The 24588-nt window shown below is 42.9% G+C and overlaps 1 protein-coding gene and 1 long non-coding RNA gene across 2 annotated transcripts in view; both read left to right on the top strand.

Annotated features, from left to right (window-relative positions):
- Positions 1 to 15541, top strand: part of LOC117511424 (G-protein coupled receptor 37-like 1) — a 31856-nt gene extending 16315 nt beyond the window's left edge. The window contains 2 exon segments of the mRNA XM_034171452.1: positions 15356 to 15371; positions 15374 to 15541. Coding sequence (XP_034027343.1) covers positions 15356 to 15371; positions 15374 to 15519 — 162 coding nt within the window. The 3' untranslated portion in view covers positions 15520 to 15541.
- A 7375-nt stretch (positions 15542 to 22916) lies between these two features.
- On the top strand, positions 22917 to 24176 carry LOC117511583. Its single transcript, XR_004560976.1, has 3 exons — positions 22917 to 22932; positions 23078 to 23084; positions 23505 to 24176. It is a non-coding gene; the product is annotated as an uncharacterized LOC117511583 (long non-coding RNA).
- Positions 24177 to 24588: the final 412 nt, after the last annotated feature.

Raw genomic sequence — 24588 nt, 5'->3', positions numbered from 1 at the left:
GGTGTGTGTCCTCTGGCTTCATGGATAGATAAAGCTGGGTATCATCTGCGTAACAATGAAAATTTAAGCAATACCGTCTAATAATACTGCCTAAGGGAAGCATGTATAAAGTGAATAAAATTGGTCCTAGCACAGAACCTTGTGGAACTCCATAATTAACTTTAGTCTGTGAAGAAGATTCCCCATTTACATGAACAAATTGTAATCTATTAGACAAATATGATTCAAACCACCGCAGCGCAGTGCCTTTAATACCTATGGCATGCTCTAATCTCTGTAATAACATTTTATGGTCAACAGTATCAAAAGCAGCACTGAGGTCTAACAGAACAAGCACAGAGATGAGTCCACTGTCCGAGGCCATAAGAAGATCATTTGTAACCTTCACTAATGCTGTTTCTGTACTATGATGAATTCTAAAACCTGACTGAAACTCTTCAAATAGACCATTCCTCTGCAGATGATCAGTTAGCTGTTTTACAACTACCCTTTCAAGAATTTTGAGAGAAAAGGAAGGTTGGAGATTGGCCTATAATTAGCTAAGATAGCTGGGTCAAGTGATGGCTTTTTAAGTAATGGTTTAATTACTGCCACCTTAAAAGCCTGTGGTACATAGCCAACTAACAAAGATAGATTGATCATATTAAGATCGAAGCATTAAATAATGGTAGGGCTTCCTTGAGCAGCCTGGTAGGAATGGGGTCTAATAAACATGTTGATGGTTTGGATGAAGTAACTAATGAAAATAACTCAGACAGAACAATCGGAGAGAAAGAGTCTAACCAAATACCGGCATCACTGAAAGCAGCCAAAGATAACGATACGTCTTTGGGATGGTTATGAGTAATTTTTTCTCTAATAGTTAAAATTTTGTTAGCAAAGAAAGTCATGAAGTCATTACTAGTTAAAGTTAATGGAATACTCAGCTCAATAGAGCTCTGACTCTTTGTCAGCCTGGCTACAGTGCCTGGCTACAGTGCTTATTTTCTTCAATTAGTGATGAGTAGAAAGATGTCCTAGCTTTACGGAGGGCTTTTTTATAGAGCAACGGACTCTTTTTCCAGGCTAAGTGAAGATCTTCTAAATTAGTGAGACGCCATTTCCTCTCCAACTTACGGGTTAACTGCTTTAAGCTACGAGTTTGTGAGTTATACCACGGAGTCAGACACTTCTGATTTAAAGCTCTCTTTTTCAGAGGAGCTACAGCATCCAAAGTTGTCTTCAATGAGGATGTAAAACTATTGACGAGATACTCTATCTCCCTTACAGAGTTTAGGTAGCTACTCTGCACTGTGTTGGTATATGGCATTAGAGAACATAAAGAAGGAATCATATCCTTAAACCTAGTTACAGCGCTTTCTGAAAGACTTCTAGTGTAATGAAACTTATTCCCCACTGCTGGGTAGTCCATCAGAGTAAATGTAAATGTTATTAAGAAATGATCAGACAGAAGGGAGTTTTCAGGGAATACTGTTAAGTCTTCTATTTCCATACCATAAGTCAGAACAAGATCTAAGATATGATTAAAGTGGTGGGTGGACTCATTTACTTTTTGAGCAAAGCCAATAGAGTCTAATAATAGATTAAATGCAGTGTTGAGGCTGTCATTCTCAGCATCTGTGTGGATGTTAAAATCGCCCACTATAATTATCTTATCTGAGCTAAGCACTAAGTCAGACAAAAGGTCTGAAAATTCAGAGAAACTCACAGTAACGACCAGGTGGACGATAGATAATAACAAATAAAACTGGTTTTTGGGACTTCCAATTTGGATGGACAAGACTAAGAGACAAGCTTTCAAATGAATTAAAGCTCTGTCTGGGTTTTTGATTAATTAATAAGCTGGAATGGAAGATTGCTGCTAATCCTCCGCCTCGGCCCGTGCTACGAGCATTCTGACAGTTAGTGTGACTCGGGGGTGTTGACTAACATATTCATCCTGCTGTAACCAGGTTTCTGTAAGGCAGAATAAATCAATATGTTGATCAATTATTATATCATTTACTAACAGGGACTTAGAAGAGAGAGACCTAATGTTTAACAGACCACATTTAACTGTTTTAGTCTGTGGTGCAGTTGAAGGTGCTATATTATTTTTTCTTTTTGAATTTTTATGCTTAAATAGATTTTTGCTGGTTATTGGTAGTCTGGGAGCAGGCACCGTCTCTACGGGGATGGGGTAATGAGGGGATGGCAGGGGGAGAGAAGCTGCAGAGAGGTGTGTAAGACTACAACTCTGCATCCTGGTCCCAACCCTGGATAGTCACGGTTTGGAGGATTTAAGAAAATTGGCCAGATTTCTAGAAATGAGAGCTGCTCCATCCAAAGTACGATGGATGCCGTCTCTCCTAACAAGACCAGGTTTTCCCCAGAAGCTTTACCAATTATCTATGAAGCCCACCTCATTTTTTGGACACCACTCAGACAGCCAGCAATTCAAGGAGAACATGCGGCTAAACATGTCACTTCCGGTCCGATTGGGGAGGGGCCCAGAGAAAACTACAGAGTCCGACATTGTTTTTGCAAAGTTACACACCGATTTAATGTTAATTTTAGTGACCTCCGATTGGCGTAACCGGGTGTCATTACTGCCGACGTGAATTACAATCTTACCAAATTTACGCTTAGCCTTAGCCAGCAGTTTCAAATTTCCTTCAATGTCGCCTGCTCTGGCCTCCGGAAGACAATTGACTATGGTTGCTGGTGTCGCTAACTTCACATTTCTCAAAACAGAGTCGCCAATAACCAGAGTTTGATCCTCGGCGGGTGTGTCGTCGAGTGGGGAAAAACGGTTAGAGATGTGAACGGGTTGGCGGTGTACACGGGGGTTCTGTTTAGGGCTACGCTTCCTCCTCACAGTCACCCAGTCGGCCTGCTTTCCCGGCTGCTTGGGATCTGCCAGGGGGGAACTAACGGCGGCTAAGCTACCTTGGTCCGCACCGACTACAGGGGCCTGGCTAGCTGTAGAATATTCCAAACACGCGGAGATTTTTACCTCTTCCACGATTTTCCACATCCTCCAATTTAGCCTCCAGGGAAGCAATGAGCTTAAGAGTGGTTTGTAGAGTTGTGTCGGCTTCCGCCTGTTTAGTTTCGGATGCGGCTATGCGGGCTTCGGCCTGCTCAATGCGAGTCGTGTTTGCAGAGACGTCTTGTATTGTCTGTGTTAGGTTACTCTCTAACGTTGTGAGGGCGGATGACATGTTGCTCAATCTTTGGTCAATACCATCGAGTCTTCCTCCAAAGTCTGTGCGCATTGACTTTAGTTCCGACAGTACATCTTCGATGCTAGCCATATTAGCACTCTCCATGTTAGTAGTAGCATTAGCATCCGTGCTATCCTGGAGCTTTGTCGGGGTCATTCTGGTACTCGTTTTGCGTCCGCGGGTGAAAAGATCGCAGTGTTTCATGGACGTTGTCTTTGACATGACCCCCACGCAGCGTGTAAAGTGAAAGTGGGCAGTTAATAAGGGTTTTGTTCATAAAAACAAGGACACGGTGTCGGAGCCACAGCGCTAAGCTGCCATCTTGGTCACGTGGTTCCCGGAACCTCTCTGGAATTGCATACTTATTTAAAAAAAAAAACCAATATAACCCCTAATTGTCTTGTTTGAACAAGAGCTAAATCTGAACTGATTTGATTGTCAAATCAGAATCAAATTTATTGCCAAGTAAGTTCTCACATACAAGTAATTTGATCTGGTGTCACTGATGCATAAACAACAATAATAAAAAGAAAATGAAAAAAAATTATTCTGGAAGAAGTAAAGGAGTAAATCTGCTCTTTTAAAGATGAATCCTGGATGAAAAAAACTTTCTGAATCAGTTTTTCACACTTTACTGTTTCACTGAGGCTGTGTGGTGAAGATGATTGTTGATTAAAATTGTTTTGCTGCTTTTTTACAGTTGTAGCGTCCGCTAACACTCTTTCCTCCTCTCTCTCTGTGAGGGAACGAGACTCTTCACTCTCACACCGTATTTGAGCAAACTTTGGAAACATGAAGGCTTTCAACTGTAAAATAAAGCCTATAAATGAATTTCTGGAGCTATGCAAGCAGAAGGAGCTCTTTTTATCTGAAGATGACGGAGTTTTTTTTTCCCGCTGCAGCGCTGCTCGGCTCTCTGAGTTGCAGCCTGCCAGCGGGGGAGAGGGGAGCGGGCAGTTCAGCACAAACAGCCTGGCTGTATTTTAAAAAACTACCTGACAGCAGGGTAGAGTGTGACGGTGCTGTCATAACCAGGGGCGTAGGCAGAAATCATAAAACGGGTGGGCCCAGAAAAAATCAGACGAGCCCAACCTTGGGGGTTGTAGGTAAGGTGTAGGTATTATAATACAGCGTTTGAAAACGTATGCCTCGTTTGGACATCGCAAGCAACGTTATCACTTAGCCTACAGCACTGGCAAAGTGAGCACACAGACGCGACACGTCAGACACAAGTACTCTTCATGGATAATGCAAGCTACAGTGCAGCGCCCCCCCCCCCCCCCCCCCCCCCCCCCACACACACACACACATTCAGTGCAAGTCTGGCAGCCTATTTGACTCGGCCTAAACCCAAGACGTCAGTAGGTATTTAAATAAGGCATTGTTTCAAAAATGAATTCCAAGTTTAATGAGGAACACATCTCAGCCAACTGCACAGATGCTGTGTGCAGTTACACAGATGAAAGTGTCAGACACAAGCACCCCATGGACAATGCAAGCAGAAACGCAACGCTTAGTCCTGTAAATAAAAATTCAAAATATATCCGCAACATGAAAACAGATTGGCTCGGCGTCCAAATTATGAAATTGATAAACAATGGAAACCATGGCTCAGCGGCCAAATTAAAAACCATCAGAATGGACACCAACATGATTCATGGCAGTTGCAATATAATATTAACAATTAGGCCTATTTAGAAGAAAAAAGTAATTAATGGTCTCACACTTACATTTGACGAATCCTTTTAATGCATGCTACAGCAGGAGACGACAGGGTTTTTTGTTGAACTCTCTTATCACGTCATCATAGTCAGTTCTCTTTCAAGGGAAAGCACGGAGAGCGCATTCAGTCTGTGAGTCAACATGGATGTTTTTATCCGATTAACAGTAGAAAACAGCCGTTCGACAGTGCATGTTGTTATTGGCATTGTGATGAGGGCCCGCAGAAGACTATTTATTTGAGGAAAAATGTGGTCCCTCATTTATCGCGGGACCACAACCTGGGTTGCAAAATTTGAGTTATGAGGAAAGATTAAGTGAATTAGGTTTAACAACACTTGAGGATAGAAGAGTTTGGGGTGACCTAATTGAAATGTATAAAATTTTACATGGTTTTGAGGCAATAGACCCCAATATTTTATTTACTAGACGTAGGTATCTTGGCCTTAGAGGCCATGAACTCACTGTGGAAGTGAAAAGACCACGTCTTAATATTAGAAAGTTTAATTTTAGTAATAGAGTTATATGTTTGTCTATCAGCCTCCCTGAACACATTGTACTCTCACCTGATGTAAATTCTTTTAAAATTAATTATGACAGATATTATACCACCTCAGTTTAAGTTTAAATGGTATAAAAAGAATGTATTTTAATATCAAGATTATTTGAGGCTTGATGTGTGCTTCTTTTTAACCTCATAATATTGATGGGATTTTAAATTAATGTTTTTATGGGTGCTTATCATTGTATTTTAATGTACTGATGTGTGCTTTTATTATACTATGTATATACTATTTCACACAACAAAATGAATTATGAATGATAAAGTTATGTTCTAAAAATAACCCGCGATAAACGAAATCCGCGAAATAGTCAGCGCTATTTTTTGCGATTATTATAGACGTTTTAAGGCTGTAAAACCCCTCACTACACACTTTATACACTTTAGCATAGTCTCTGGACCTGTTGCCAGATTTGGCGCAATTCCGCACAGCAGACAGGAGGGCGGTGTGAGTGGCCCGCTGTTGCGTTTACCGAGCGCGCAGAAAGCGCATCGGAGGCAGTGAGAGCAATCACGGTGATGCCGACCGGTGCTGTGACTGGCCCGCCTGATAAGGACGCAGAACACAGTGCATGCTTTTTAAAAAAAAAAGCATGCAAAATTGCACTAAAAGAAATCCGCGAAACTGCGAGGCCGCGAAAGGTAAACCGCGTTATAGCGAGGGACCACTGTACTCTGAAAATGAATGAATAAAAATCACAGAAGGTGAACCAGATTTTTTTGACAAAATTTATTAATTGTCGCTCAGTGCTAATGCAATACCATATCATAGGAATACAATGAGGCAACAACAGGTGACTGTCGAGTGTCGACTCAGCCTTCTCATTGGATGGGGTGGGCCTGGCTGACAAGTGGGCGGGCCCAGGCCTATCCAGGCCCACCCCTGGCTACGCATAAGGTCATAACACTGATGGTGCGGCGCCGTTGTTCCATTGTCTGGGGAGAACCCTGTGGTATCATGTTTTCCGATTGTCCGCTGCGTGGAGAGTGGCGGGAAAAGCCGAAGATGCTTTCTTGCGAGGTGCGAGACAAGACGTGATGTAAATAAGAAAACAACTTGTCCGGTCAGACAACGATTTAGAGCTATTGCTTGTCCGATCACATTTTACATATGTCCCGGACAATCGGACAAGTGTTAATGTTGATAGTAGCCCTATAATGTCTGCCACCTTTCTCAAATCTCTTTTGTACAAACTAGGTCATAAATATAAAGAGTGTCAGATAGGAATCAACAGAATAATATAACTGTAGCATGAAATGGACAAATCTGATTATTTGAAACAGTGTGATTCTCAATGAACGAGCAGCTTGGCAGGTGAAGAATGAATAAAGACGTGTTCAAATTATTTTTATCCAGTAAATATTACAGCAAAGCGGTTTCAAGTTTTAGTAGCATGAATGAGTCCCAACTGGTGTTGAACTACACAGCAACTGCATGACCCCACAATAACTGAAGATCAAATGTATTCAAAAGAATGACATCCCTGGACTAGACCCTTCTCTACCCTGCAAAAATCAGTTATTTCATTTATGTTAGTTTTCAACACCCAATATAATAGCAATAGTTTGCTGTAATGAACATTTTACTTATAATTAAAGTTTTATCTATTTGTAATCATATAACTACGAGGTCTATTAGATAATAAACCGACCCTGTTATTTATTTATTTATTTTTTTAACTATATGGATTTGAATGACGTGCGATTACACCAATCATGCTTGAACCCTCGTGCGCATGCGTGAGTTTTTTCACGCGTGTTGGTGACGTCATTTCCCTGTGGGCAGGCCTTGAGTGAGATGTGGTCCCGCCCTCTCGGCTGAATTCCTTTGTTTCACACGCTGCTCGAGGCAGCGCGCGTTGCTTTATCAAACTTTTTTCTGGACCTGTGAGGAATATCCGAGTGGACACTATTCAAGAAATTAAGCTGGTTTTCGGTGAAAAGTTTAACGGCTGATGAGAGATTATGGGGTGTTTCTGTCGGTGTAAGGACTTCCCACGGAGCGGGACGTTAAGGCTTAATTCACCCAGGACGTCTTGAGAGAACAGAGAAGATTCAGAAGAGGCCGGCATGAGGACTTTATGCGGACATTCCACTGTTTAAGGACATTTTTTAATGAAAGATGTCCGCGCAAATTCGCCGAGTCGTTTCCGTGACGACTCGGTGAATCTGTGTGCACCGCGACAGGAAAAACACCTCCGTGTTGAAAACCATTTGTAAAATTCAGGCGGCTTTTGATGGCTTTCAACAAGTGAGTAACTGAGAAATTGTTTAACAGCTTGGGCATGTTCCAACTTGCCCATTAAGGTTTCCAACGGAGGTGTTTTTCCTGTCGCGACCCCCCGCGGTCGGGTCCGACCCGACATGCGACTCTGCCCGCACGTTCTTTCATTACAAAATGTCCGTTAACAATGGAATGTCCGAATAAACTCCTCATGCCGACTTCTTCTGAAAGTTCTCTGTTCTCTGACGACTTCCTGGGTCAACAGAGCCTGAAATGTGGAAGTTTTCAACTTGAAACAGCGAGACGCTGCCGCCTCGAAGTGCAGATCGCCGTCAGGCGCCGTGGGCCGTCCTTAAAGCGACACTACCAGACCAAAATCTCTCATCAGCCGTTAAAATTTTTACCGAAAACCAGCTGAATTTATCGAATGGTGTCCACTCAGTTGTGCCTTACAGTTTTGAAAAAATTTTGATCAAACAAAGCAGCAGTCTCTGAGCCATTCCTAAACAATGAAAAAACGACGAGAGGGTGGGCGACTCCTCACTCAAAGACTGCCCACAGGCGAATGACGTAACCGACAGGCGTGAAAAAACTCTCGCATGCCCACGAGGGTTCAAGCATGTCTGATGTAATCACACGTGATTCAAATCCATATGGTTTTTGAAAAAAATAATAAGGTCGGATACTTTTCTAATAGACCTCGTATACTGTGCTTGTTCTAATGTATTAAAATATTATTAATTTGACGTATTACATGACATGTTTTACTGTAATCTGAAGTTTGACCTAATTTAGGTGACATTTGACCTCAAGTGAAATGCTGAAGGTCTAGATCAATCACTTATCCCAGGTAATGGGTAAGGCCTATTACTATGTGCATGCCAAATTTGGAGGCAAAATTTCAAAGATTGCAAACAGGAAAGTTTAGTTGAATTTAATGTTTGATCTTCCTGTGACCTTGACCTTTGACCTTGATACTTGTGTGTCCTGAAATGTGCCTTACTAGGGCTGCTATATGTGAAGTTGCAAGAGTCTGCAATGTAAGCTGTGTGTTGCACAGTGAGTTAAAGGTGAAAAATGCAATGATTACAAACAAAAAAACAAACGTACATACTGACAAACATATCTTGGCAGGATATTGGGGGGAGAGTAGCCATGGTGGGGGGAAGAGGGAAGTTATCCAGGGGGGAAGATAAACTGCTACACCGGGATCGGGTCGCGGGGGCAATAGCTCTAGCAGGGGACCCCAGACTTCCTGCAGGGCTGGTAGAAACAGTAATAAAAGAAACAGGGAGGGTAGAAAAAAAAAAACTCCTAAGATTCACACAAGAGTAAAATAATGAGCTAAAATTCATGGCAGTTACACTTGAAAAACTATCAGAAGTTTTAGAATGGTATAATAAAAGAAATGAGGAGAGCGGGGTTGACCCACTTAGTCCGAAATCTCACTTTTTGGATATATTTATTTATTGTTAAACTATAAAAAAAAACAGCTTTTTAAAAAATAATAAAATAGTTGCTGTTTAAAGAGCCTTTTATTTAGAAGGAGGTGATGTTATGCTGGATTCTCAGGACCAGATGAAGGTCTCTTCTGCAGCTTTGACCTCTGGTGGTGTTGCTGAAGACACTTTTCTCCTATTTTGAAGAGCAGAGATGTCTTCTTCTGTATTTAGGTCGTTATATATATATATATATATATATATATATATATATATATATATATATATATATATAAAAAACAAAATGGAAAAAACTACGGAATAAAACGCCTGAAAAAAAACTAAGTTTTAAAGTTGAGCTTTTATGGTCTCCGAAAAAAGCTGTAGCTTTATTTGGTAAAAAAAAATAAGAAAAAAGAAAAAACTGAACCATTTACAAATTAAAGCATTCACTCAGATCAACTGTGCTAAAAGGCTAAGCTAATGTTAGCATATCATTAAACCTTCACAGCAGTGCAGTAAACATCACGTTTTATTATTATATTATTCTCAACATGATAAAGCTGCAGAACTAAACTCTGTTGGTCAAACTGGACTTTGCATATATCCAAAAAGTGGGAGATTTCAGACTGAGTGGGTTTGCTCCGTCACCCCGGCTGCCTGCCTCTGTCTGCCCATTGATGATGCTTGAACCCCGGCTTGTCTGTGCGGGTCGGCCCGCTATTGCGGTTCAACGGATATCCCCTCAAGTCATCAGTCCTCCCTCGGTCGGCGTCACTCTGAAAAGTAGCTGAAAAAAAAACTTCTCCCAGCCGGGTGATGGGAAAATCGTTCTACTGCTGTTTTTAAAAGCTTTTTTTGTGGTTCTACTAGTACTGGTACCACAGTTTCTTGTACAAAGAGACTGGTAGCGTGTTTTTGAAAACATGGCTGTGATTGGTCCATCTGATACATCGGCCACTATTGGCTATCATGCCACATTCTGTGATTAGCTGTGGCGTAACCGCTGAAAATGTGAAAAACAAACCGAAAGACTTGAAAAGTGAGACAAACTATTGCAAAATGTCGCAGATGTCAGGGGTGGGAGTTATCTCACCCCTGTCAAACCAAAAATGGAAACCAGGTATTTGCTTTGTGTGTCTGGAATTCGCACGGCAACAGAAAACATTTGGAGGTTTGAAACGTTGTAAACAAAGGCTGCAGCCAATCAGAGAGCGGCGTGTCTCAGCCAATCAGCAAAATGTCAGAATCCTGACTAAAAGTCACATGACCAAATAACCCGATACCGACTCCTTTGCCTTGGCTGGAGGAGTGGAACCAACTTATGGTTCTACAGGCGCAAATCCAAGATGGTGGATTTCTTCAGGTTGTGGAACCAACCAGAGTGTGATGTAGCAATCTCTGTCCCCCTTGCTGCTTCCGAAGCGAAGCATCTGACCTTATGACGCGTTGAGAGGCATTGACGCGTCAGGCTGATGCCTCCGGTGTGAAAGGCCCTTACGTTTTTTGTAAGTTAAGAGCACGCTGAAGCACATTGATGTACGTCCTAATACACTGAGCTACTTAAAAATTTTTGGGCATGCTGAAAATTTTCAACGAGTGTCTGTGAGAAAAGTATCCGACCATTTTATTTTATGCAAAAAATATATGGATTTGATTCATATGTTTTTACGTCAGCTAAGCTTGAACCTTTGTGAGCATTCGTGAGTTTTTTCACGCCTGTCAGTTGCGTCATTCGCCTGTGGGCAGGCTTTGAGTGAGCACTGGTCCACCCCTCTCGTTGTTTTTTCATTGTCAGGAAATGGTGGAATGATTTGGGCTTTGTTCCATCAGAATTTTTTCAGAAACTGTTAGAGACAGGCAGCTGGAAACCATTCGGAAAATTCACATGGCTTTCGGTGAAAATTTTATGGGCTTCACAGAGATTAACAAGTGTTACTACCGCTTTAAGGATGGCCCACAATGGCGCACGGTGTGCCGCACTCCGAGCCGCGATCGACAGGCAGAAACCACCACATCATTTCTAAACGGATCGCTGTGTCGATCCGGGACCGTCGTGTGCAATTTCTCTGGTTATCACAAGAGCTGGACATCAGCCATTTTCCGGCAGATTTCACTTTTAACAAGAGATTTTGTCATGGAAAGCCGCGCGGAGGCTTCGCGCGTCACGGACCGATTCGCTGATGGAGCGAGACAAAGAACACCTCTATTTTGGAGGTCAGAGGACAAGTTGGGACATGCCCAGCTCTCCACAATTTCTCTTATACTCACTCGACTGGTAAGCCACTGAAAGCCGAGATAGGCATGTTCCAACTTGTCCTCTAACACTCCAAAACGGAGGTGTTCTTTGTCTCGCTCCATCAGCGGCTCCGTCGTGACGCGCGAAGCCTCCGCGCGGCTTTCCATGACAAAATCTCTTGTTAAAAGTGAAATCTGCCGGAAAATGGCTGATGTCCAGCTCTTGTGATAACCAGAGAAATTGCACACAACGGTCCCCGGATCGACACAGCCATCCGTTTAGAATTAAATGGTGGTTTCTGCCTGTCGATTGTGGCTCGGAGCGCGGCGCGCCGTGCGCCATTGTGAGCCGTCCTTAAATCAATCAACTCAACCAATCAACTTTTTCTTATTATAGCGCCAAATCACAACAAACAGTTGCCCCAAGGCGCTCCACATTGCAAGGCAAGGCCATACAATAATTATGAAAAACCCCAACGGTCCAAACGACCCCCTATGAGCAAGCACTTGGCCACAGTGGGAAGGAAAAAAACTCCCTTTTAACAGGAAGAAACCTCCAGCAGAACCAGGCTCAGGGAGGGGGCAGTCTTCTGCTGAGACTGGTTGGGGCTGAGGGAAAGAAACCAGGAAAAAGAGATCGATCACTAATGATTAAATGCAGAGTGATGCATACGGAGCAAAAAGAGAAAGAAACAGTGCATCATGGGAACCCCCCCACAGTCCTACGTCTAAAGCAACATAACCAAGGATGGTCCAGGGTCACCCGATCCAGCCCTAACTATAAGCCTTAGCGAAAAGGAAAGTTTTAAGCCTAATCTTAAAAGTAGAGAGGGTATCTGTCTCCCTGATCTGAATTGGGAGCTGGTTCCACAGGAGAGGAGCCTGAAAGCTGAAGGCTCTGCCTCCCATTCTACTCTTACAAACCCTAGGAACTACAAGTAGCCCGCAGTCTGAGAGCGAAGCGCTCTAATGGTGGTATATGGTACTACGAGGTCCTAAGATAAGATGGGACCTGATTATTCAAACCTTATAAGTAAGAAGAAGAATTTTAAATTCTATCTAGCAATTAACAGGAAGCCAATGAAGGGAGGCCAAAGCGGTAGTAACACTCGTTATCTCTGTGAAGCCCATAAAATTTTCACCGAAAGCGCATGTGAATTGTTCCAAATGGTTTCCAGTTGCCTGTTTCTAACAGTTTCTGAAAAAAATTCTATGATGGAACAAAGCCCAAATCATTCCGCCATTTCCTAACAATGAAAAAACGACGAGAGGGGTGGACCAGTGCTCACTCAAAGCCTGCCCACAGGCGAATGACGCAACCGACAGGCGTGAAAAACTCACGCATGCCGCACGAAGTCAAGCTTGGCTGACGTAAAAACATATGATCAAATCCATATATATTTTGCATAAAACTAAAGGTCGATACTTTTCTCACAGACCTCATAGTCTAAACCTGTCCATTAATGCTGGCCACGGCCACTGATTGGCTGAAAGCTGCAGTCCTCATGTGGACAGGACTTTTCATTCATACACGGAGTAAACTACCAAGTCTGACCTGTTCGTTTCAGCCTGATCCATCATGTATCCACATAAAAGCTCCTGATTTTCGAAAATGTCTAAAAATACTTACGGTCGTGGCTGAATAACATAACATTTAAAGCAAGTCCCTCTGTGGTTTTTCTGCTCCAGGTGCACATCTCTCAGATGATGTCGGTGTCGTGCTCTGAACACACAGAAGTGCTGCGATGATTTAAACTTTAAAGTGCCGTCAATTGTCTGTGTGATCTGTCATTGTGATCACACTGACCAGATCACTAGATCACTTTATTCAGATCTGATCAGACAGACCTGATCAGAAAACAACCGGCGCTTTAAACATTTAAAGAGTCACAGCGTTCCATTCATTCACCTCAATGTTTCCCACAGCCACTCAACTCATCAGCATTCTGTACACAGTGAAAATATTTCACCAAGATAAAAATAAAATAATGTTAAATTACTCTGTTTCTGACCCGCACTACACCATGTAGTACCGACCCGAACCACTCTGTGGAAACAGGGCTGTCAGCATACGCTGGTTAATCGTTAAGGTGTGACACGGCCTTTAGATGGTTTAAGCTTTCAGATGGCACATGGTTTTGGATGGTGCATGTTTTGGATGGTGGTGCATGGTTTTGGATGGCACATGGTTTGGGATGGTGGGGCACTAGTTTGGATGGCACGTGGCTTTTGGATGGTGGTGTATGAATGAATTTAATTGGCACACACAATCAACAATATAAAAAAAAAATTCAATAACAAACAGCAAACAAATCTGATAAATACTCACACCCTTAGGTAAGTCCCTCGGCTACTCCCTGCTTGCACTCAGGGTCACCACAGCAACATCCAAGGTGGATCTACATCTGAATTGGCTTAGGTTTTACCCGGATGCCCTTACTGATGCAACTCCACATGAATGGAGAAATGTGGCAGGGATGGGATTTGAACCCGGAACCTTCTGCACTGAAACCAAGCGCATTAACCACTTGGCCACCACCCTTGCCATAAATACCCACCCCTTATACTATAAAATTAAGAAATGCATACACACAATCACAATTTGATATACAGTTGTATGTAAAAGTTTGGGCACCTCTGATGATTTTCATGATTTTCCTTTATAAATCATTGGTGGTTTGGATCAGCAATTTCAGTTAAATATATCATATAGTAGATGAACACACTGATATTTGAGAAATGAAATGAAGTTGATAAGATTTACAGAAACTGTGCAATAATTCTTTAAACTAAATTAGGCAGGTGCATAAATCTGGGCACCCCCAACAGAAAAAAAAATACATCAATATTTAGTAGATCCTCTGCCTCTAAACGCTTCCTATAGCTTCCAATGAGAGTCTGGATTCTGGTTGAAGATATTTTGGACCATTCTTTTTACCATTTGTAATCCACAAACCAAAATGCAGCGCAACTTTAACTTTGACCCCTGTACAACTGAAATTGACCTTTGTCACCATTTTTGCCATTTTACCCCATAACATTTAGTCACAGATAGTCCAAGTTGTACCTTTTTGGAATCATTATGATCAGACAATGTGGTATAGTTTCTCAACATGATTGGAGCATTTTTTTTTCTTTTATTTTGACCCCTGTAGCTCATTCGAGTTCAGCTCCAGGATGGCTCCCATATCTGAAAATAAACATCAGTTAATTTAGAGTATGTGTGCCAAATTCCATGTTTTTAATCACAAAATGAACAATTGTTTTGCTATGCCGCCCCACTATGGATGGTTTTGGATAGTACATGATTTTGGAAGGTGGATGGTTTTGGGCGGTGGATAGTTTTGGACGGTGCATGGTTTTGGATGGTGGATAGTTTTGGGCGGTGGATGGTTTTGGATGACAGTCGGTTTTAGACAGTGCCATGGTTTGGATGGTGGATAGTTTTGGATGGTGGTCAGTTTTGGCCAGTGCATGGTTTTTGGACGGTGGATAGTTTTGGATGGTGCACCGGTTTTGGATGGCAATCGGTTTTGGACAGTGCATGTTTTGGGCGGTGGATAGTTCTGGATGGCGGTCGGTTTAGACAGTGCATGGTTTTGGACGGTGGATAGTTTTGGATGGCGGTCGGTTTTGGATAGTGCATGGTTTTGGACGGTGGATAGTTTTGGACGGTGCACGGTTTTGGATGGCAGTCGGTTTTGGACATGGTTTTGGGCGGTGGATAGTTTTGGATGGCAGTTGGTTTTGGACGGTGCATGGTTTTGGACGGTGGATGGTTTTGGACGGTGGATAGTTTTGGATGGTGGATAGTTTGGGAGGTGCATGGTTTTGGACGATCCATGGTTTTGAACGGTGGGTAGTTTTGGACGGAGGTTGGTTGTGGATGGCAGTCAGTTTTGGATGGTGGATAGTTTTTGGCGGTGCTGCATAACAGTGACAATGTCAGTTGTCTCTTGTGTTTCAGGCTTTGCGTCAAACCTTTGTGACTGCTGCTGCTGCTGCTGCAGGAGTGTCAGTCAACCCGGACTGTCCACTCAGCGGACTCCACCTACACCATGCCGCAGACCAGCCAATGAGACGACCATCAACTTTGACAAGGCGAAGGACACGTCAGCCATCTCCAGCTAGAGCCTCTTCTTCTCATCCTGACATCAGCTCATCTTTTTTTCTTTGTTTCACCATCAACTTGTTTTCTTGTCATTTCTCAGTCATCAGAGGACCGATGGATGTTTGTGTCCCTCACACGCTTAATTCTAACAAGTTAACATGTAAAAAAACACATTTTGATTCAGACTCCCATGATGCTCCACTGCAGGAAGCCAGAAAACCAAACAAGTTCTCTGTGTTTCAAATCAACGAAGACCAACATCAACATTCAAACATTTTACACTTCAAATAAAAGAAAAACATCTGGTGGTGACAGAAAAATGCTTAACTCGAGGTCAGTTAGCATCCATGCTAACTAGCATTAGCACAATGCTAACATGCATTTTGACATGTGATGTGGACAGGATCAATCCATCCTTCAGGGACAGGTCAGATCAAAGGTCACCTCCATCCTGTGTTCTGGATCAGCATTATCCACCAGTAAGTCAGGTTTAAGGTCAGCAGATATCCTGTTCAGATCTAGAACATGTTTTGGTCCAGACAGTGCCAAGCTGGAATCACTTTATGTTCTGTCAACTCTTTTTACGACCAAGCTTGAACCTTCGTGCGCATGCGTGAGTTTTTTCACGTCTGTCGGTTGCGTCATTCGCCTGCGAGCAGGCTTTGTGTGAGCAGTGGTCCACCCCTCTCGTCGGATTTTTATTGCGAATAAATGTCTGAACGATTTGGAGCTTTGCTGCATCATTTTTTTCCAGAAACTGTGAGAGATCTCCAGGTGGACACCATTTGGAAAATTCAAATGGCTTTGAGGGATGATTTTATGGGGATTACACAGATTAAGGAGTGACAAACAAAGCCTTCACGTTGGAAATGATCTGGTTGTTTCAGCCTGTCGATCGTTGCTCGGAGCGCAGCGCGCTCTCAGCAGCTGTGGGCGGTCTTTAAACCAGCTGGAGCACTCCATATGGTTTTTGAAAAAAAATAAAAAGGTCAGATACTTTTCTAACAGACCTTGTATATATACACACACACACACACTATCCATTCTGAATATTTTAATCTGTTTCAAAAAAACTGAAAAGACAAAACCAATCGGTAGGCAGGAGGCGGAGTCATTAACAGCCAGGCATGTGATGTGATCTGGACTCCTCCCCTTGCCCTGGTAGTTCTGCTGGGTCCCGCCCTCCTGCAGTTTTCGTGTAGCGTATCTGCTGCAACGTTTTTGTCATCAGCTTTTCATCATCCTTGTTTGTACGTCACGTTAGACACAACCCAAATCTAATAACATTAACTTTTTAGGAGGCCAGACTTAAGGGTGGACTTCCTGTGTCCCACGGTCTCCCCTGGCAACATACCATGCTGACTTTTGCACCCGATGTCCTCAGAGTTTACTACTAATTTTCTAGCTTGTTAGTTTCGGTGGACAAATGAAGATGAGGCATTTAAGTCAAAGCCAAAGTGGTTATTATGTAAAACATGTGAGAGGACAACAGGGGGTGGCCTCACGGGAGATTTTTAAAGGACATGTCCCACCAAAATTATAGCAATTAAGAGTTAGGCTGTTCGTGACCATCCGATGATTCAGCGGGATTACTTTGTGCACTTCCGTGACCGATTTCAAAGTGTACGGCGTTCTTAGCAAACAACTACGGAGACTTCCGAAAACAAAGTACTTGTATGTTTCCGACAGCGGTGACTATTGGAAGTGTCCCAGCGTGCGATTGAATGGAGTGTAGCTGCTAACATTAAGAACTGAGGCACAGATTAATTCCAAAGTTGACATAAGTGTGATGTCATGTTCTGACGACTCGTTTTTAAGTGATAACTGTTCATTTTGATGCAGTCACAGTAAAAGCAGCAGCTGCGAGGTTTAGTGTACCTGCACGGCCACGAGTCAGAAACGCAGCCTGTTAAAATCAAAACAAAATGCTTATAAAACTGAAAAATGTAATAAAGAAAGACAAATAGCTGTGTCATCATGTTACCTGTGACAAACAATGTCATGGAAACATTTCACGTCCATGTACAACCCCTGGCAAAAATTATGGAATCACCGGCCTCGGAGGATGTTCATTCAGTTGTTTAATTTTGTAGAAAAAAGCAGATCACAGACATGACACAAAACTAAAGTCATTTCAAATGGCAACTTTCTGGCTTTAAGAAACACTATAAGAAATCAGGAAAAAAAAATTGTGGCAGTCAGTAATGGTTACTTTTTTAGACCAAGCAGAGGGAAAAAAATATGGAATCACTCAATTCTGAGGAATAAATTATGGAATCATGAAAAACAAAAGAACACTCCAACACATCACTAGTATTTTATTGCACCACCTCTGGCTTTTATAACAGCTTGCAGTCTCTGAGGCATGGACTTAATGAGTGACAAACAGTACTCTTCATCAATCTGGCTCCAACTTTCTGTGATTGCTGTTGCCAGATCAGCTTTGCAGGTTGGAGCCTTGTCATGGACCATTTTCTTCAACTTCCACCAAAGATTTTCAGTTGGATTAAGATCCGGACTATTTGCAGGCCATGACATTGACCCTATGTGTCTTTTTGCAAGGAATGTTTTCACAGTTTTTGCTCTATGGCAAGATGCATTATCATCTTGAAAAATGATTTCATCATCCCCAAACATCCTTTCAATTGATGGGATAAGAAAAGTGTCCAAAATATCAACGTAAACTTGTGCATTTATTGATGATGTAATGACAGCCATCTCCCCAGTGCCTTTACCTGACATGCAGCCCCATATCATCAATGACTGTGGAAATTTACATGTTCTCTTCAGGCAGTCATCTTTATAAATCTCATTGGAACGGCACCAAACAAAAGTTCCAGCATCATCACCTTGCCCAATGCAGATTCGAGATTCATCACTGAATATGACTTTCATCCGGTCATCCACAGTCCACGATTGCTTTTCCTTAGCCCATTGTAACCTTGTTTTTTTCTGTTTAGGTGTTAATGATGGCTTTTGTTTAGCTTTTCTGTATGTAAATCCCATTTCCTTTAGGCGGTTTCTTACAGTTCGGTCACAGACATTGACTCCAGTTTCCTTGCATTCGTTCCTCATTTGTTTTGTTGTGCATTTTCGATTTTTGAGACATATTGCTTTAAGTTTTCTGTCTTGACGCTTTGATGTCTTCCTTGGTCTACCAGTATGTTTGCCTTTAACAACCTTCCCATGTTGTTTGTATTTGGTCCAGAGTTTAGACACAGCTGACTGTGAACAACCAATATCTTTTGCAACATTGCGTGATGATTTACCCTCTTTTAAGAGTTTGATAATCCTCTCCTTTGTTTCAATTGACATCTCTCGTGTTGGAGCCATGATTCATGTCAGTCCACTTGGTGCAACAGCTCTCCAAGGTGTGATCACTCCTTTTAAGATGCAGACTAACGAGCAGATCTGATTTGATGCAGGTGTTAGTTTTGGGGATGAAAATTTACAGGGTGATTCCATAATTTATTCCTCAGAATTGAGTGAGTCCATATTTTTTTCCCTCTGCTTGGTCTAAAAAAGTAACCGTTACTGACTGCCACAATTTGTTTCCTGATTTCTTATAGTTTCTTAATGCCAGAAAGTTGCCATTTGAAATGACTTTAGTTTTGTGTCATGTCTGTGATCTGCTTTTTTTCTACAAAATTAAACAACTGAATGAACATCCGCCGAGGCCGGTGATTCCATTATTTTTGCCAGGGGTTGTAGAAAGCAGCAATGAACAGCTGAGCTGTGCATTAAAACAGCGTGCTGCACACACATCCTTGTCCAAATTCCCACAGACTCTCAAAGTAAAAATAAAATTTTACTTTCACTGAAAGCTCCATTGAAAGGAACACAAAGCAAAAGAAGAAAAAAAAAATAATGTTTATGTGTTACTCACCTAGTTGTAAAAATTTCCAAATAAAAAGTCCACAACATCAAAGAAACCCCCACACATGCATCGCGAGCACACACACATGATCGCCAGTCGTAGCTGTGCCCTCAGCTCAACTTCTGTCACGATTGTGGCATGTTAGATATTGAGTCCATTACCTCCTGAAAATAGTGTCTTCTGAGTTTTTCCAATATGAGACATTTGCGTGTCCAGGCAGCCTGTAAAAACAGGTTGGTGGAAACAGGTGATTATGGCGGCAGTAAACCAGCATCCTGTGACACAAACAGCAGTGTCACCACAATTAGGTTCCAAAATCCAAAAGACTCTGAAAAAGTTGAGTTTTGGGGTGAAGTGTGTCATCTCCTCTGTAAATCCGAGCCATCGCTTTCACATAAAAGCTTTCAAGTTTTGTTATAGGACAAAACTGCATTCGTTTCACTCTGTCAGCCATCAGATGTTTGTGTTCATTCTAAAATGTACGTCACACGCCGAAAAATTCAGAGTGAGACGTTTTCCGGAGAGGCACCTGTTAACTCAGGGAGAGCAATAAAAACCATCAGCAATCACTCATTATGAGCACATGTGCGCGGAGAGACCTACAATCATGAATAATACTTTGACGTGTTGCTAACGGGGATGTTAAAAAACATGCGACAGGTCCTTTAATGTTTCCTGCTTAAGATAAAAAACATGAACTGTGCAACAAATGAGTTAGAGTTAAAACACCGTTCGGTAATGTAACTGCTTCTCAAATTATGTGCCTTTAAAAACGTCACAAGTGAGCAGCTAAACACATGAAGAAAAAGAAAAATCGCAGTTTGCAGATTTTCATTTCATTTTGTTTGCCATTAAAGTGTACAACTTAAAGAAAAAAAATTCTGATTTGGTCACGTGTGAAAAAGGCATGAAGAAAAGGAACGTTGAAGACAAATATTCTTTGCGTGGAGCAGCAGCTAGCTCAGCGGGATCAGGAGCTGGACTGTAGACCTGGGTTCGATTTCCAGTCAGACACTTCATCCCCTTTGCCTCGGTCTATCCAGCTGGTGATGGGTCATCCTCATCTCCAGGGGGAGTTGTAGAATCTGATACACATGAATGAATCTGGTGGTAACGGCCACCACCAGGGGGTTTGGATGGGACGGAGTCTTTATGAGCACAATGACAGAGAATCCATCTGTCCAGACGCATGTCAGCAAACAGTCGGAGAATTTTTGAATCGTTTATGCTGTGATATCATAACGTAAACAAACTGTCCAATTATGGCCATTAAATTTTACAAAGGCAACCTGAGGATGAGATTTACTGCTTCCTGCTGGATGTATGAAGATCAGTACAGTCACTAACTTTGGGTATTTTTCTGTTGATCACCACCACCTGGCAGTTTGCTGTAAGTGCACCTAAACATTAGTTAATATTTGACAGAATTTAGATTCCAACTCTAGCTGTCCTCTATCTGAGGTTGACTGTGTATAGCGCCACCACCTGGCAGTTTGTTGAAATGTATTTGCTACATTTTCATGCTTGTAAGAGAAATGCTGTAAATTTTATGGTTCAAACACGACTTCCTGCTTCTTTTTTAAACTCTGACGTTACTGACAGAGAACTGATTGATTGATCGGTTTGTATAAAGACCGAAGCTCCTTTTTGTGCACAAACTGTTTTCCTTGTTAAGGCGTTTGTTAAACTAATTGTGCATCTTTGTGTCACTAAAAGGTTTCATGTGTAGATAAAGTGAATAAAACAGCTGATGGGAAAATTCAGTTTTTTTCTTCTTCTTACACCTGTCAAAAACATACTATCATCAGCGTTCATTTGTCTGTCTTTTAGCAGGATTACATCAAAACTACTTCACTGATTCTCACCAAATTTTCACCACAAATAGATATTAGGCCAAATTTTGGAGAAATCCACTGTCGCAAACCGAACAGTCCCCCCCAGAAAAGTTTGAAGCAGAAACTCGGCGAAACTGATGCCTTGAAATGACCGATGGGCAGTGAATGCATCAACTAGCAGTTTGTGTATCTTTGGCGGTCTGATCGCTTCCTCTGTCTCTTATGATGAAATAATGCTGAATTTATGTGGAAATGATTGTTGTACAAAAGCTTCTGTGGCTGAGACAGATGATGACTGGAGGCAGTTTGAAGCAGAAATGAGGTGATAATCAGTGAACTGCGGCTGATGACGCATGCGCAGTGAAGGCAGGACGGGCCGATTTTTAGGGAGGGACTGTTCGGTTGGCGACACCAGATCCAGATTGGTGGATGTCAGAAATCTCGGACTGCTCGTTTCAGACGCTTTTGGTCTGAAATCCTTTGACCCGGCACGGTGTATAAGCAGTTAGCACTGCTGAAGGTTCCAGGTTCTCTTCCTGCCTGGTTCTTTCTATGTGAACTTTGCGTGTTCCCCCCCTGTCCGTGTGGGTTCCCTCTGGGTGCTCTGGCTCCGCCCACTTCCATAGTGACTAAAGATTTTCTCATCACGTTCGTCTGCAGAACTGATCAGTTTTATTTTCTTATACTGACAATTTAAATGTCTTTAATAAGTACATTTGGAGGCTCGTCTGACAGCAGGTGAACACAGGGGCGTGTCCAGCTGCCAATCACTGTGGTTCTCCAGGAAGCCACGCCCCTCACAGCAGTTTAAAGCCCAGCTGATGTTAAATCCTGTTTGACTCACAGAAGAAAAAGAAGCTAAAAGTGTTTGTTACGCTGCTCTGAATATCAACGAGCCGTCGTCACGGGATACGTGAACAAATTCACCAACCACAGAGTCCCATCAAAGCCGGCCCACCGCTCCCCCACCTTGGTCTGGTTGCCCCCGGCAACCTGTGTGGAGGCCTCACAAATTTCAAGGAGACAAGATTCTGTTTTCTGTCAAACAGCTAGAAAAGAAACAAATGACAAGAAAAAATTAAGAAAACACGACAGTCATGAGTTAAAAAGTGACAAAAAGAACAAAATCATTTTAAAATTTGATAAAGTCCTTTAATATCAAGGATCAACACAGAGTATAAAATTATGGAAGAACCAGAGTGTCTGGGTTTGTAACGGTCCTGGATCCAGACTAAGATCCAGGACAGACCAAGATCCAGGCTTTCGGTCACCACCTGGACTCATCAATCAGAAGTGACTCTGTATGTGGTCAAAGTGTTGAACTTGTGGAGACATTCACTGATCTAAGCAGCGACGTTCATGTCTCTGGGTCCATGGTCTTTGAGATGCAGAGACACCTGAGAAGATCTTATGAAGTCAAGGTCACACCTGAAACGTGAGCATGTCCTCAGTGAGGTGAAATGTGAGCGTGACCTCGGTGAGGTGAAAATTAACTACATGCATTTAATGGCATTGGCTGACAGCTTCAAACCTCCAAGCACAAAAATAACATTTAACAACTTATGTGACATCACAACCTCACCCTCAGGGTTTTGTGGTGGTTGTGGGGCTTTGTGGTGGTTGAGGGGCTTTGTGGTGCTCTGGGGTTTTGTGATTGTTCAGAGGTTTTGTGGTTGTTCTGGGGATTTGTGGTGATTGTGAGGTTTTGTGGTGGTTCTGGGGTTTTGTGGAGGTCCTGGTTTTTTTTTTGGTGGTTCTGGAGCTTTGTGGTGTTTCTGGGTTTTGTGGTGGTTCTGGGGATTTGTGGTGATTGTGAGGTTTTGTGGTGGTTCAGGGGTTTTGTGGCAGTTCTGGAGTTTTGTGGAGGTCCTGGGTTTTTTTTTTTTGGTGGTTCTGGAGCTTTGTGGTGGTTGTTTTTTTTTTTTTTTTTTGGTGGTTCTGGAGCTTTGTGGTGTTTCTGGGTTGTGTGGTGGTTCTGGGGTTTTCTGGAGGTTCATGGGTTTTGTGGAGGTTCACGGGCTTTGTGGTGGTGCAGAGGTTTTGTGGTGGTTCTGCAGTTTTGTGGTGGTTCAGGGATTTTGTGGTGGTTCAGGGATGTAGTAGCTCTGGGGTTTGTGGTGGTTCTGGGGTTTTCTGGAGGTTCATGGGTTTTGTGGAGGTTCACGGGCTTTTTGGTGGTGCAGAGGTTTTGTGGTGGTTCTACAGTTTTGTGGTGGTTCAGGGATGTAGTAGCTCTGGGGTTTGTGGTGGTTCAGAGACTTTGTGGTGGTTCAGGCGGGTAGGATGGGGTGAGTGGGGGGTTCTGGGTGGTCATGTTGTCCTCATTAGTAGTACCGAGAGCTCAGCGCTGTGAACAAACCGTCTGTGTTCACTAATGAACAAACAGACAATGTTTCAGCTGGGACACCAACCAACTCTTACGCAACTCAAAGGTCACAGGTTCAAACCCCACTCTTGTCCTGTAAGAGTGTCCTGAGTCCAACTGCTCACAGCCTCATGTGGCACAGATCATTTACACAAACAGCCGTATGACTTCTGATTTTAATTTAAACATAAAGCTGTGATCAGTGAAGTCACACAGACAAACAGGTTAATCCTCCCACCCTGGTGGCTTCCCTCATTTGTCTGCTTTGTGCACACACACCTGGTGTTTGTGGACGGCGTGCTGCAGACATTCCCCAAACTCTGCCGTCTTCCTGCCTGTAACTGCACCATGAAACGCCACACAATGGAAACAGTCTGACTTTCAGTTTGAAAAGTTGACGACTTCTTGTCATGAGCGCTGGCTGAAAGGTTCTGCCTCCCACATCATGATTTCAATAACAAGCCAGATCCTCATGTGACGCTCATTAAAGTTCAAAGTGTTCTCTGTGACTGAAAGAACTTGATCACAGGTACAAGCGGCTGAAATGGGCTTCCTCAGGAGGGTGGCTGGTGTCTCCCTTAGAGACAGGGTGAGAAGCTCTGCCATCCGTGGGGAGCTCGGAGTAGAGCCGCTGCTCCTTGACGTTGAAAGGAGCCAGCTGAGGTGGTTTGAGCATCTGGTAAGGATGTCCCCTGGGTGCCTCCCTAGGGAAGTGTTCCAGGCACGTCCACCTGGGAGGAGACCCCAGGGAAGACCCAGGACTAAGTGGAGAGATTATGTCTCCACATTGGCCTGGGAATGCCTCAGGATCTCTGGGAAAGGGAAGTCTGGTGTCCCCTGCTGGAGCTGTTGCCCCCACGACCCGATCCCAGATAAGCGGTTCAAGATGGGGATGTTCTCATCAGGCAGTGTCCTTACTTTTTCACACACTGACCTTCACTTTCCATGCACTAATGCCAGCGCCAGGCAAGTTTTTGCATTCTGAAGAAATCGTGTGTCTTCTTTCGGCACC

This window comes from Thalassophryne amazonica, chromosome 6, assembly GCF_902500255.1.
Source record: "Thalassophryne amazonica chromosome 6, fThaAma1.1, whole genome shotgun sequence".
In the NCBI taxonomy this organism is placed as follows: domain Eukaryota; kingdom Metazoa; phylum Chordata; class Actinopteri; order Batrachoidiformes; family Batrachoididae; genus Thalassophryne; species Thalassophryne amazonica.
The sequence above is the reverse complement of the archived record's forward strand: the minus strand, read 5'-3'. Positions and strand labels throughout refer to the sequence as shown.